Source organism: Halyomorpha halys, unplaced genomic scaffold (genome assembly GCF_000696795.3).
Source record: "Halyomorpha halys isolate HHAL.00 unplaced genomic scaffold, Hhal_1.1 Scaffold108.1, whole genome shotgun sequence".
NCBI classification, from domain to species: domain Eukaryota; kingdom Metazoa; phylum Arthropoda; class Insecta; order Hemiptera; family Pentatomidae; genus Halyomorpha; species Halyomorpha halys.
In genome coordinates this window covers 1,735,095-1,750,030 of record NW_027112950.1, presented here as the reverse complement: position 1 = coordinate 1,750,030, position 14,936 = coordinate 1,735,095, and the positions used below count along the sequence as shown (strand labels likewise).

General features: G+C 31.9%; 1 protein-coding gene across 3 annotated transcripts in view; it reads left to right on the top strand.

The window, feature by feature from the left end:
- Window positions 1–13,813, top strand: part of LOC106677801 (serine-rich adhesin for platelets) — a 24,149-nt gene extending 10,336 nt beyond the window's left edge. For all 3 annotated transcript variants that reach the window (XM_014415935.2, XM_014415934.2, XM_067050611.1), the window contains 8 exons: window positions 1,916–2,093; window positions 3,175–3,366; window positions 5,412–5,575; window positions 5,649–5,820; window positions 6,159–6,338; window positions 7,376–7,534; window positions 8,684–8,919; window positions 11,963–13,813. In XM_014415935.2, coding sequence (XP_014271421.1) covers window positions 1,916–2,093; window positions 3,175–3,366; window positions 5,412–5,575; window positions 5,649–5,820; window positions 6,159–6,338; window positions 7,376–7,534; window positions 8,684–8,919; window positions 11,963–12,224 — 1,543 coding nt within the window. In that variant the 3' untranslated portion in view covers window positions 12,225–13,813. The remainder of the gene's footprint in view (window positions 1–1,915; window positions 2,094–3,174; window positions 3,367–5,411; window positions 5,576–5,648; window positions 5,821–6,158; window positions 6,339–7,375; window positions 7,535–8,683; window positions 8,920–11,962) is intronic.
- The last annotated feature ends 1,123 nt before the right edge of the window (window positions 13,814–14,936 follow it).

Below are 14,936 nucleotides of genomic sequence, written 5' to 3'. Positions count from 1 at the left end.
AACTGGACTATAATTCAACCTCATACCACGCTTAACCTCACCTCATTTCTTTCTGCTTTAGAACTTTGCTGTAATTCTAGTTACCTGACTTTTCAAGATTTTTGAAAAATTCTGAAATTTACCACCAAATTAGCGGACTTACGATGGGGAACTGCCTTGCTCCAGATATCTCTAATATTGTTCTTAATGACCTTCTCGACTCTATAATACCTCTCTTCTCACAAGACATAATTTTCATTAAAAAGAACGTGGACCATCTCTTCCTGGTCCTCAATCCTGACAGAATCCCCGAGATCCTATCAGCCCTTAATTCCTACCACCCTCGTCTTCAATTTACTGTTGAAGGTGAAATTGACCATTCTCTCCCTTTTCTTGTCCTACTTATTATCAGAAATTCCGATGGCTCCCTATCCACTAATTGGTATACCAAACCCACTTATTCTGGTAGACTCCTCAGCTATTTTTCTCAACACCCTTATCACCAAATTATTAATGTTCCTAAGAATCTTATCCACCGATCCTTTTCTCTTTCTGACCCTCAATACTACCAGACCAACATACAACGTATTAAACAGATCCTATTTAACAACAATTTCCCTCCGAAAATTACTAACAAACTACTCGATTCTTACATTAACCGTGTTACTCCAATCTCTCCTGTCCTCAACTCTTCTCAACCCACTCCACCACTTTTTCAGTACAGGTTGCTTCCGTATACGTACGTCTCATCTCAGAGTCCATTTACATAAACTTGACTGAGAATTCCGTCAATCATAATTTGCTGCATCAAAAAGACTGCATCTCCCTTACATATCGACACATTTTGAACATAATACTTTTTTTTTTTACTTTTTTCTGCATTTCAGAAGCCCACTTTCTTGTCATATCTTTTATTCTTGTTTCTCTAAATTCTCACTTTTTTTTTTTGTAATTATTTTTATATTCACTATCCTTCCTGTTTCATTTATATTCATGTATCTATCTTTTAATTTCATGTGTTACCTTCTTAAGTGTACTTATATTAATTACTTTATTATTAATTTTCTATTATATTTTACACTTTTCTGTATCCCCGCTTATTTGGTATATTTTGTTTCTTAATCACTTACACACATTGTATCCCATTATTTTATACTTTACTTTTCCTTTGTTTTTGGTTTTTTTTTTTTATTAATATTTCTTTCCCCCCTATTATGTATATTAATATTACCATTTATTGTTCACCTAATTTAAATACTTTTTTCCTACGTTTACTTTACAAATTATTTTCGTTATTGTGGCATAACTACCATCCCCACTCCTCCCAATACAAACTGTCACTTTGTCTTTGACTGCCGTCAAAACAGGTATGCATTCTGTCTCATTTGATTTGTATTTTTATTTTTTATTTTTTCATCTCTTTATTTGTACTTTCTTTGATAGTTCTTCTCTTATCTATCTGTTACTATTATCCTTTTCATTTACTATTTACAACCTTTAATTTTTCTTATTATATCTTACTTTTCATTTTATACCCTTGTTATTTTACACTTATGTTTTTTCTTTTTTCCTTTTTGTAACTATAGTGTTCGTATCTTTTTTAGCCCTGACAAAGCCCTGCAACATGGGGCGAAACGTTGGCTCAATAAAATAGTATAATTATCTACTATTTGAGTTTTTTTTTTACCGCACCCGGACCATATTCCATTCTTCATATATTATTTGTGTTTTATCTGTTTGTTTTTTCAAAAATAGTTCATAGTAACAGTTTTGTTGTGAGTATAAATATATAAGTGATTAGTTGTAGATAATGTTATTGATTTTGAACTTTCAAATTGCAATATCAGCATTTATCATCGATTAGCAAGATTCCTTTACTCACATGAGCATATGTTTACTTTCTGTATTTTAATCTTACTCAAATCTTTGTTTTTAGGTTTTCCTACAACACAGTCCACTTTGCTTTATGTCACATCTACAGTGGTGCTAGTCAAATCCCAGAAACAATAAATATTGTGGAATTAGCAACACTGGCTGACATGTTATGTTTAGAAGGTCTTAAGGAAGTTATCATGTATACATTAAAAGTCAAATATTGTCATTTCTTCCATAAGGTAATAGAAAAACAAAAGTTAAATCCTGAATGTGTACTTAGTAATTATTTTGAGTTGTCTTGTTTCCACTATATAAAGGGAATTAAAAGAAAAATAGTCAGGAAAGATAAACTGTCAAAAACAGAAAAATCTGTCTCTCATAAAAGAAGCTTTAATTTGAATAAATTTGTTGTCAACAAAGTAAAATTCCTGATTGATATAAATATAAATTAACCCATTTAAATTTTTATTCTATAATAATTATAAAGGTTTAGCAAACCCATAAGTTTGATGCTGATGCCACCAATCGGTGACTACAGCTTAACCTTGTTTCTGAGTGATTAAATCCACTAGCAGAATTCAAATATCTTTCGTTCCACGTTTCTATGCTTAAATTTCTAATTTTCAATTTGCACCATGAATCCTCTGAAGTAGCTCCCATCCGCGGACCCAACCATGAGATTAGTTTATCTCAGGAGGATCCATGACTGTGGTATTTTGTTACTATAAAACATATGGAGTAGGATGTTCAATCCTACTTCATACCCTCCAGCAAGCCTTTGGGACTGCTCTCATTGTTGGTCAGCAAGTCTATCGGATTTAGCCAGGAAGAACTTCTAAGGAATTTCCACAGACCATGCCTGTATTCACGACCTGTGAGATGCTCCCCTGCACAGTAATGAGTCTTCATGAGAAAAAGTTTTATTAAAATCTATTGTATTAAAAATTAAAATTGCATTAATCTTCATTTTTAAATATAAGTTTTTTCACTAAACATTTGAAAATGAAAATATGAAATCTTTACCAAAACAAGATCAGGGAAGGAGATAGTTCACAGCTTAAATAGCTAAAAAAGGTATATTATTGATATCATTATCAATTTTAAAGCTTTATTGTCTATTTCTAGGAATAAATGTAAATAAATACATAAACATTTTCTGCTTGAAATGAGTGGAAGAAATTTGATTTAATAATTAATTTTGTTTCTCTTATCATTTAGTGAAAGAGATACAATGGTTAGTTAAAAATATTTTGGTTTGTGATATGTTGATTCTTATAGAAGTAGCGACTCACCATTAACTTTAAATTTATTCATTTTTAGCCATGTTCTGGTTGCTTAGTTGGAGTGGTCGAATGCCTTCCATTGGCTGCAGCATACTCCCTTGATGAAATATATCGAAAGAGCTTGAGATGGATTACAAAACACTTTATAAAAATTTGGCCTACTAAAGGATTTGCCTCTCTTCCTAAAGAGCTCCATGAAAAATGTTACAAACAACATACAGTTCATATGGTAAACATTTTTATAATTCATTACATTTAGCCAGGATTTACACATATATATACTTATGTATAAGTTGTTTTTCCTAAATATTGATACTGTGACCATTATTTGCCATGAAACAATCATTAGTACTGTGCTTGTAACTTCCTGATAGAGCTGAGATTTTAAGGTGGCTCCTTTACTTGGAGAGACCCAAAAGCTAATTATTTATAATTGTAACCCACTAAAATAAGATTGTTCTGTTTGTTGATTCTTCAAAAGATGGAAATCGTGCAGTTTGAACTTAGTCGTATTTTGCACTATAGTGTGGTAATACATTTTTCCCATCCAGTTTTTATATCCTGAGGTCTTATCTGGCATTGAATGCATTTGCTACATCCTGCAGCTGGCTGTATTTTCCCAGAAGCCTTCAGAATTTGAGTTTGTTAAGTCTAAAGAAATCGGATATACAATGTTCCATAAGCTACAGTTGCTTATAGAAATTTTATGTTCAGTGAAAAAGAATAGAACATTACTCAACTGTTTTTTCCTTCTTCTTTTTCTTCCATCCCTATGCCTTATAGGGTGGGGGTACTTCCAATCATTGGTTCCATGCATTCCTGTCTCTGGCAAGGTTCCTCATTTCTTTCAGAGTCTTCCCTTTTCACCTTACAATTTTTCCCATATGGCTGGCGTGTATGAGATTCTAGGTCACCCTCTCGGTCTTCTCCCCACTGGCCTCACCTCCAGTGTTTTGATTGGGTCTCTGTGGCGGTCCATCTGGCAGACATGCTAGGTTTATCTTTAGCTCCTCCCTGATCCAGTCATTTTGGACACAGTCTCTCCACATTTTCCCCATAATTCTTCTGAGCAACTTCATCTCTGTTGCAGTAACATGGCTTTGTAACCTCTCATTCAGGATCCAGCTCTCTACTCCATAAAGAAGTATCAGTAAGAAGACAGACTTGAACAGGTGGAGCTTCTCATTCTGCCCCAATTCTTTTTTTCCGACAACAGTATTACAGATCGTCTAGTAGACAGAATTGGCATTCGATATTCTTTTTGAGACTTCCGAATCTACTCTTCCAGACCTATTGATTATCGTGGGCAGATAGATATGCTACCATCTTTGTAACCCATCCAAAAAGTATTCGGTGTTTTTCTCCGCAAAGTAAATGTTCACGAATGTGATTTTCTCTTCATTTGAAGAAAATCTCTGTCCTCCGAGCACAATTTTTAGATGAGGGAACTAAAATAAGTCGCTTGGGGCTAGATCTGGTGAGTAAGGAGGATGATCAAGCAGTTCAAACCGTAATTCCTGGATTTTCGCCATGGCAACTGGTGAGGTGTGAGATAGTGTTTTGTCTTGGTGAAACAGGATTTTCTTTTCCTGCAAATATGGCCTTTTCCACAAGTTCTGCCTTCAGCTTGTCAAGTAATGGTGTGTAGTACGCTCCTGTAATGGTATTTCTTTTTTGAAGATAGTCGCTTAAAGTAACTCCATGACTATCCCAAAAAACAGTCGCCATCACTTTCCCAGCTGAGAAAACAGTTTTTGTTTTTCTTGGAACCAGTTCCCCCTTTGCAGTCCACTGTTTGACTGTATTTTTGTTTCTGGTGTATAATGGTATATCGAAGTTTTCATCTACAGTAATTAATCAGTGCTAAAACTCAGATTTATTGCACCTAAACTGCACCAACAGAGCATTGAAAATGTTCATTCAAATACAATTTTGGTCTAATCTTTAAAATCAAAATCAAAATCAAATCAAATCTTAACTGTAAAACTGAAGTGATATACTCCATTGAGGCAACGTAATTACTTGTTACATAAACTGTTACTTAGTGATAGCCTTTCTTGATAACTTTATATTATATATATGTATATTTTAACAACTTGGGCAATGTCAATTGAACTTGGTATAAACGTTATAAGAATTATTATCAAAAAAAAGTTTTAATTATTCAGCACTGTTCCAGCCCTTCTTTGTGAATGTAAAACTATAAAATAAATAGCTGTTTCAATTATTTCATTTAATTTTATACAATTGTATATTTATTTATTTTTTTTTTAGAGTAATGAAAATGTTTTGGAAACTGTAATGGGTTGTGATAAGTTAGAAGCCACTATTCCAAATGTGCGTTGGGCTAACCCAGTATTTGCTCTTAACTCGAAACTTCATGAAGCAACTGTAAAATATATAGGCCAGCACTTTGCCTCCATACTAGCTAGTCAGGCGTGAGTATTCTAATCCAAATTCAGGTTCTATATTTTAAAATAGTTTCTAATCCCAGTTTTATTTCCTTTATAGATTCATGACACTTGGTCAGGAAGATAGCTGGACCGTCACAAGATTGGAAGAAACACTTCTCAATGTTTCTAAATCATTGTCTCCAGATCAGGCTTGCCAATCATATAAAAGGATCAAGATTATTTTATCTGATATAAATAATTCTGATCCTGAAGTGATTGATTGGAAACTGGTAACATTGTTTTTAATATAATAATTAAAATATGTTTAATTCGTCCTTACTTTTTTAATTTCTTAATGAAATTATTTTTTTATTTTTTATTTATATATATTTTTCTGCTATAAGATTATAAGATATATCTGATCACATTAAATGATTTTTAAACGCATTTATGTTTAGCAAAATTGATTAATGCATTTGATGTTTAGTTAATCCTCTGTTCATAATCACTCTCTGAATTTCTACTATCTCATCTTTTTTTACAAATAGACAACTTTATACTGTAGTAAATCTCTTACTTATTTAGTGTCTTATTAAATAATATCTTTTTTTTTGTTGATGTAACGTAGGAGTTTCTTGAATTACTGACTAAATTAGAGACATCGATTGAGGACTGTTTGATAAGACAAGCTGGACGAGCCGCACGAACAACTAGTTGGGCCAAAATGGATCTTGCATTGCGAAGAAGAATACAAGAAGCAGCCTGCCTTGTCTTTACTCCTGGTCCAAGGCCTGTTTCAGCGTCTAGGGTATCTTTCTTATCTTATATATATTCGAGTATGATTGATATTTTTTATTTCTTCCGTTTTTAGAATTGTATTTTTAGTTATTTATTCATCCTCTAATAAATGATAAGCAGTAGAAACAGGAGCAATTTCCCGTGATATAGGTATAGGTGGAAATGCATTTTAACATGTTCAAGTATTTAGGTTCTACAGTTACGTATAAGATGGGCATATTAAATATATAGTTATTAGTTACACTTGTTACTAAACATATAGGGCTTAGTAACAAGCAAATTCATAAAGTGTTAATAAACATTAAACCATTGGGCAAACCGCCAAAACTGATTTAGTAGATTTGGGTTTGGAAGGGCATTAGTGGATAGACGTATGTAGAGAACTATTGGTGGTTTCGACATCGAACCTTCAGGTTCACTAAGCCTTTATTATTATTATTCATCTTCTATCCTTTTTCTCTTTTACTTACATGCTAACATCAGAGTTGGGCAACTATAAAACTAATAGCTAAATTTGTCATGGATACGATATTTATTATCAATGATTCATTCATAATAAGGGTCGTATCGATGGCAATTTTAGCTATTAGTTTCAGCTAAAACTAATTTTTCCCCATCTCTGGTTAACATCAAACAAGTAATTTATGTTTGATAATGTAAAATATATATTCAACCTACCATAGCTTTGTATATAGGTGGATTACATAATTTCTGAATTGATTTAAATGTATTATGTTTAGTTTTTAAAAATTGGTTAATTATATCTGATTACAGTGTCATACAATGATTCAATAGACTGATAAAGCATATATCATAGTAACATTATCTGTATAAGAAACACCCTAATGAAGTTGAACTTATTGGTAAATTAATGATAAACATTATTAATGGTAAATTAATGATAAACGTAGCAGCATTTACCATTTTTGACTCATTGGTGTAATAAATTTTAAGTTTGTGCCTGTTTTAGTGTTAGTTTTTCTCTCTTTCCTTATTTAGGAGATAAAGTCTTCTGATTATATTCTTAGCATTGTTTATTCTTTTTAGGAAACTGGTAAATCAACTAAAGTTGTTGAGATCAAACCTAAATCACCAGCTCCTTCATCTGGAATTGTTAGGAAAACAGCTGTTGGTCCCAGCAATCAACCTCCTAAATCTACGCAATCGCCAATTCCAAAACCAAAGACACCCAGTAAATTGTCACAGGTGTGTTTTGTCATAGTTTTGTAATTGTTATTTTAGTTTAATTCTGACAATATTTGGCATAATATTTATATCATTCTGGAACTTTTTTTTTTTTTTTTTTTAGGAGCTCAATCAGAAACTAAAACTGCTACTGTGCATATACTGCTTATATGTTTTTATTAAACTTCAATTTAAATTTAAAATCATTTGTCATTCTTATTACTTATAAATCGTTAGGAAAATATTGAATTTATTCTTTTTACACGCACTAATACAATTATTCTTGTAATTTTTCAGTTTTACTGAGGTGATGGTTTGATTTACCAAATTGAAATTCTACTATATATATTGAAGAAATATTAAATATACCTGTAAACCATGTTTTCTTTGCCTTTTATTGTTTTGTTCATGGATGAAGAACTTTATTCAATCATATTAGCAGTTGTCATTCTAGCTTTATTAATTGAAGTGTTTTCCTTTTGTTACCTTCAATTCTTTATTTATAGTTATATAAATAATATATTATATTAAATGTTTTATATTATAATAAATGGTTTGTTATATGGTAGTGAATTTGTGTGGATAATCGTATATAAGAAAAATTAAATATTTATGATTTTAAATATAAAAAATAGGCTTTTAACTTATAATAAATGAAATGACCTGGGCAAAATAGCCTGGAAAAGAAACTCTAAATTAATGTGAGGAAGAAATTATAATTGAAGATGTCCTTGAGGATGGCTAGAATGGCCGAAACGTTGGACTGGTGAAAAATAAAAAGTGTTGAGACAAAAAAGGATACAAATTTTTGATTTATTTAATAAATAATATATTATATTTAATCTGATGTATCACTTTATTTAAAATTTAAATTGAGAATTGAGGTTGGTAACAATTAAGTGGCTTTTGAAAGAAGAGATTATGCTAAAGAACAATGGTAACAATAAAAAAATAAATAAAAAGTCTTCTCTATGTTTAAAGCTTTGATACCGATGAAGTCCCTTCTTCCCAGTAGTGTACCTAATCTCTTTTTTAGGGGATTAGATTCTAACTACTTTCTATTATTAGAAATATTTCTTTAGTTGTTCATATTAATTTAACAGTGTGATTATATCAATCTTTAACTTTTATTTTTTCTATATTATTAATTACTTGTTACTTTTAATATAGGTGAAATCTAGGTATCTTGATCCAAAACCAGCTAGGAAAGAAACACCTGAAGCTCAGCCTAGAAGAATGTCCGGGACCGGTAAAGCCATATCTTCTTCAGATTCTTCGAGGACCTCTTCCCCTGCTACAGCAAGGGTATCTCGCCCTGGAACAGCTGAGAGAAGAACGCCTATTGCTGGTAGAAGGTTAGCTAACGAATCATCTGAAGCAACATCTCACAACTTCAAGGAGAACAGGTCATTTGCCTTTTTTAATAATCACTTTTATTTATTTACTTCTATGATAAAATTTATTGTGCATTATGTTTTTGTCCGTTTGATTGGAAATTGCAAAGATTCATGAAAACATTTATTTATTATTTATTTTTGTTATTAGGCTTTTTTCACTTTGAAGATTTCTTCTACCAAACTTGGCATGTGCTTCCATCTCTGCTAGTCCATCAATCCCCTGCCACCCATACTTTCTGTCACTCCTTCTTTCCATATAACAGGCGGTCTTCCTCTCCTTTTTCCTTCAATCTCCCAATCCATTACCAGTCTTAGAATCCTGTACCATTCATCTATTTTACTTATCTTTACCATCTGAGTTTTCTTTTTTCTTCAACTCTCGGGATATTCCCTCTTACTTCTCTTTTTCCCCTTATAACAGTATTTCTTACCCTTTCGATTTTTTGTATTCTTGTTGCTTTCTAGAGAGAGAGAAATACTTCATTTATCTATGCTCCCTAAATACATTAGGTTGCTATCTCACATAGCATATTTATCAATCCGTAATCGGACATATATAAATTACACATACATGGTATGTATTGTATTGGAGATACAATAATAAGATATAATAAATAATTTTTTTCCCCCTACAGTTTCCTTTTACAATCCATTTCGTCTGTACAACAAATACAAATGTTTCATTCATTCCTATTTTTCTTTTTCATTTCTGCTGCTCCAATTTCACCCTTTCACAATTTTTCAATTCACCCGATCAACAAATTCGCTCTCCGGAATTCACCCTCCTAGATCCTCTTCAGTGACCCGCTAAACAAATTCAATATTAGACGGTAATGTGAGATCAGACCATCATTCATAGTCACAGCAGTAGATACATTTTACGAGAATAAGACTAACACATAGATTAAAAGGAAAATATAATAAAAAACCGGTTACAGGAAACACTTGAATGGATAAATAAGTTTAAAAAAAAAAATAGTATTAATAAAATAAAATAATTTAATGAATAAATACGTTAAAACACACAAATAGAGAGGTCAACATATTAAAATAAATAAAACAAAGAATAATCTCCGAGCTAATTCCCATGCAGGTGATGGTGTATGATCCCCAGGGAGTCCAAAATAATATTTTCCGCCAAGATCGCAATATCCCCAATGCTAACACCTAGGCCTTCTAAGAAGCTCCTTGTTCTATCTGGTATTATTCCATGAGATCCAAACCAGAGGCCTCTCGCGGTGAACTCTCTCTCTCCGAAGGTCTCGCGGAATTTTTCCTTAAGGAAAGGGACGCATTTTTCATATATTTTCTTTTTTCCCCTTTCCACTCCACCTTCCTGTTCGAGGTCATTACTTTCAAATCTTGCCGTCGGATCCAAGACAAGACCCGTGTCTCCGACTTTTGTAAACACGACAATATCGGCATATCTTACGGATCCGTCGGTGTCAATACAATAGACCTCCTCGAAGCAGGTGAAGTCTTTTCTTTCAAGGAACTTCATCAATTCTTCTTTGACCCTGTGGTGCCAGCGTGTTATAAGGAGGGAGTTGTTGGGGCATTTTCCCAGCTCATGAGCTGGTGTTTCAGACTCTCTGCCGCATTTGCGACAGAGGGACCCATATCTGATATATATTAGATTACACTTTCCATCAATGCTTTATATATCAGTTCTGGTTTTTATTAACATATTAGTTACACATAACTATGAGTAACTAACATAGCTACAACAACCACTTCTGATTGTCCGAAACTGTAGAAAGCATGTGTAGTACAGGTTTTTCCCTCCCAAAATCTGTTCTGCACATGCTCTGGACATTCAAAAGTGGTTGTTGGAACAGACCTATAGCTGCTCAATAACAGGGATTAATTATTCCCACCCCGTTTTTGCCATTAATCATAATTTTTTCGATTTCTACATCTGTTCTAAGGTCACTTTGTATTATGGATCCCAGTTTCCAGAGTTAGACCATCCTTCTCAGTTTCCCTAATATTGGCTTTGTTGCTCTCTTGTCTCTTCATGCATAGATATTTAGTTTTATTGCAATTTATCTTAAGAACTCCTTCATATCAGTCAGCTTTTTCTGTGATCAGGTAACTTATATCTTCCTCCTCTTGTGCTATTAACACTTTGAAATAGTGTGGGGGACATGCAGCATCCTTTCAAATAGTGTGGGTGATATGCAGCATCCTTGTGTAGTCCTTTTCCATTAATAAAAAGCCTATTTTTATTTGCCATCTGTTATCCTCTGAATATTTCTTTAATGGCACTCAGGGTGTGATTGCCAATGTTAGCCTTCCTTACGGATTTCCATAACTGTGTGTGTTATGGACATGGTGTCTATAAAAATCCTGTCCAGATTTTTTGCTTTGTCTTCAGGATAAACAATGTTGTCTATTCATTTTTCCTTTGCCGAAAGATATTATTTTTCCATTATCTATGCTTAATTTTAGGGATGAGTGATATCATATTTTGGCCTGAAGTTGGGGTACATTATCTAAATATTTGTGTATTTAAGATTAGGTAAAATATGGAACGTTAATTATTTTTGGAGATGGATTTGAAAATATCCTCTAGTGGCCATAAAGTATAGCAGTACAAAAAGATTTTTAAAAAACAGAAATTATCACCATAAGCATATTTGGTTGATTATAGGTCACAGTTTTTTTTTTCTAAAATTTTCTCATGTAAAATGAGGCTCGATCTATATTCAAAGTTTTAGTTTGATCAAATTCTTGGCTTTCAAGTCACTTCATAGTTTATTTTTGTTTCTAATTTGGTGATGGCAGGCTTAGTACAGTTTATATTAATAATAAGTGATTACTTGTTCACTTACAATCACACATTGCAGAGAGAGAAAATTCAATAAAAATAATTATGATATACACAGGTGAGATATACTCATATGTTGAACATTCAGAATAAATGGTATGTTTAAACAGAGAGTTGGGAATGATATTGAATGTTAAATAAAACCAAAACAGATGGATGGCTGATATAAAATTAAGATGTGAATGTATTAATAATTGAGTTTAATTGTTAATATTTTAATAGGGCTTCTACATCTAAAGAACCAGATCCCAAGTCTGGCGCTTTGAAGCGTCAGTCAACATTTCGTGTTGCCACAAAGTCTTCATCTGCAAAACAAGTTAGTACTACAGCTAAGCAGGTGACCCGCACCCGAACACCTAGTAATCTGCCAACTAAAACTAGTGTTAATAACAATAAGATTAAGCCATCTTCTGTGACAACTAGGTCTGGAACTTTTCATCGGGATGATACATTCCAAAACAAGAAAGCTCAACAGAGTAATTAAACTCTCTGTTACTGCATAATGCATTTTGCTTTTAAACGTCATTTGCAAAACTAGTCAATGTGCCATTAGAAGCTTCATATGCTACCATTGCATTTATTATGTTTAATTAGTAATCTGTGTGCTGTTAGTTATCTGTAATTAATTGTGCAATTTTTTTGTTATTGTTTAGTTGAACTAGTGTTGATTAGTCTATTAGAATTTGTAGTATTATTTTCTTCACCAAAAAAGGGTATTTTTTTTTTTTTTTTTTGTTGGCTGTATTACTTTCTGAAAAGCTATTCAGTTAAAATTACTTACTGTAAGTTTGCACATTTTTAGAGCATTTTATTATTTGAACTTTATATTTATCTTAGTAGTGTAAACAGATATTCGAGTGCAGCTTAATAGCCGTTAATAGTTTGAAATCTAGTAAATTTAAACTAGTAACAGAATATAATAAATTGTTAATTTTGAAAAAGTCTATTGTTCTGAAACCACGTAGGTTGAAATATCAATCAAAAATAGTTTAATAATAGTCAGTCTAATATTTAATGAATTTTAGGAAAATATATTTACTAGTAATATGAGCGTTTTTAACTTACAAACCCTAAATTCGTGGCTAAAAGAGAATGTTAATTTATTTTTAAAAAAATCATAATTTGTCTTGTTACACCTTCACTATGTTGCATTTGATAATTATTTATTGATTGTTTTGTGTGTGGCTGCCTCGAATGACTAAGTTATATTTATATTAATGTAGATACAAATGTGTGTGCGCACATCAATAATATATTTGTGCAGTAATAAATCTATTACACTAGTCATTTTTCACATTCCCAGGAGTGGATGAATCCATCGTTTTTGTGATCTCTTTGTGATTATATATTTATTTTTTATGAATTTTGGATTATTTTATGACTCTAATAAAAGCCGTATCTTGATTATATTGTAAACCCCAATAGTTGTACATCTATTTTGACTTTTTACAGTATTCGTGCTTTTCTTCTCAGTATCATTACTTGTTTATTATAAACATTTAGCACTTCTACTTTTATGTACTTATTTATTTATTACTTATTTGTATATAACTTGTTTCTGCTACTTTTTCAATGATTGTGTTTAACTTGCATTGTTAAAATGTATGTAAAAACTATTAAAACTTTTGTAAAATATCAGATTGTTTGAATTCCCTTTCAAGGGGATATATTATTTATACGTTAAGTAGCTTATTATTTGTGTGTGTAAATGAATATATTTTCGCTCTCTTTTTTGTGGGCAAGCAATATTCAAATATGTATTATGTATAGACTTGTTGATATATCTGTGAATTTTATACATTTAATACCATTGAAGTAAACATTTTTAAAACCATCCCCACCAATCAAGTGTGAAATTAAAAATTAGGCTAATAAGTTACCCTACCAATTTGTATTGTATTGTTTATTACTGCTAATTAACTTTTATTTTTCTAATTAATTATAAATTTTATGTAAATTGAACCATTAAATCAGTATTAATTGCTGATACAAAGATTGAGATTATATTTAATGATTTTTAAGTTCTGTATATCATGTAAGTGTTGTGCTACATTATATCATTTGAAAAATTTATCCTCTGTGTCTTTTATAATTATCAGGACTTTATTCCTCTTAGGAAGTTAAGGTTTAAATAATTTGTAAGATGGATTAGTAAATTGGTATTTTTTCAGCTTCAAGGTTGAAAATTAATGCTTCGTAAATAAACAAGACATGTGAGCATTCTTTTATTTTATATAAATATTGTTTGGGCAAAATAAAATAATTAATCAAGAAGAAATATTTAGGCCAAAATAATTCTTACCACCTAGACAAGGATAGCAGATTATTGTGAATTATGAAATTTAGTGGCAGCGATTACTCCTAATGATTATGTTTGCTAAAAAGTAATTTAAAAACTTAACCTGATCAATAATTGAATAGAATCAAACTTAACAGCTACAATTAATCGAAAGAAAAATAAAATACCCTATCTAAACTCTAATGGCGAGTTTGAAAGACATTTTCTTCCTACTCCATCATTAAAAACCTTAACAACTGAAACAGAAGAACCAAGAAGGTGAAGAAGTCTCAACAGGAAAAACTAGAAGGCAAATTCAAATAGCTTGTCATCTGCTAAATCTTGCCATTGTACCTTGCTCCAAAACACAATAGTGAACGGATTTTGTTGGTTCCCAGCCATAAGAAATAAGGCACAGATAGTAAAGCATACAACTACCATTCTTCAAAAAACCAAACAGTTTGAGTTCAGTGGCGAATTGCTCTTGCCATGATACCAATCCTCTTTTTCACTGATACACTAACCAAACTTTGTTTCCTAGGTGATATCAGAGCAGATGTCTCTCTCCTTCCTCCCAGACCTTCAGATCATGTGAATGCTGTCCAACATCATCTTTTTGCAACTAACGATTGGTTTTCATTGATATGCGAAAGATGACATTGGATTTTAGTCCCAAAAAGAATTTGATCTGTACTTTCCTTTAAGCCAACTTGCAACAGTAAATTGTTGGATCAGATTTTTTAACTCATATTAATCTAATAGTTGATTTATCCAGGCAAAAACTTTTTTGGTAGACTCATTGTGACATACATTTCCACCATCCAACCCCAGACATCTCCACTACACCAATCAACAAAATCAAACCTAATTCATCTGTTAGATGCCTTATTCCCTAAATCGGACTAATATTTGGCCATT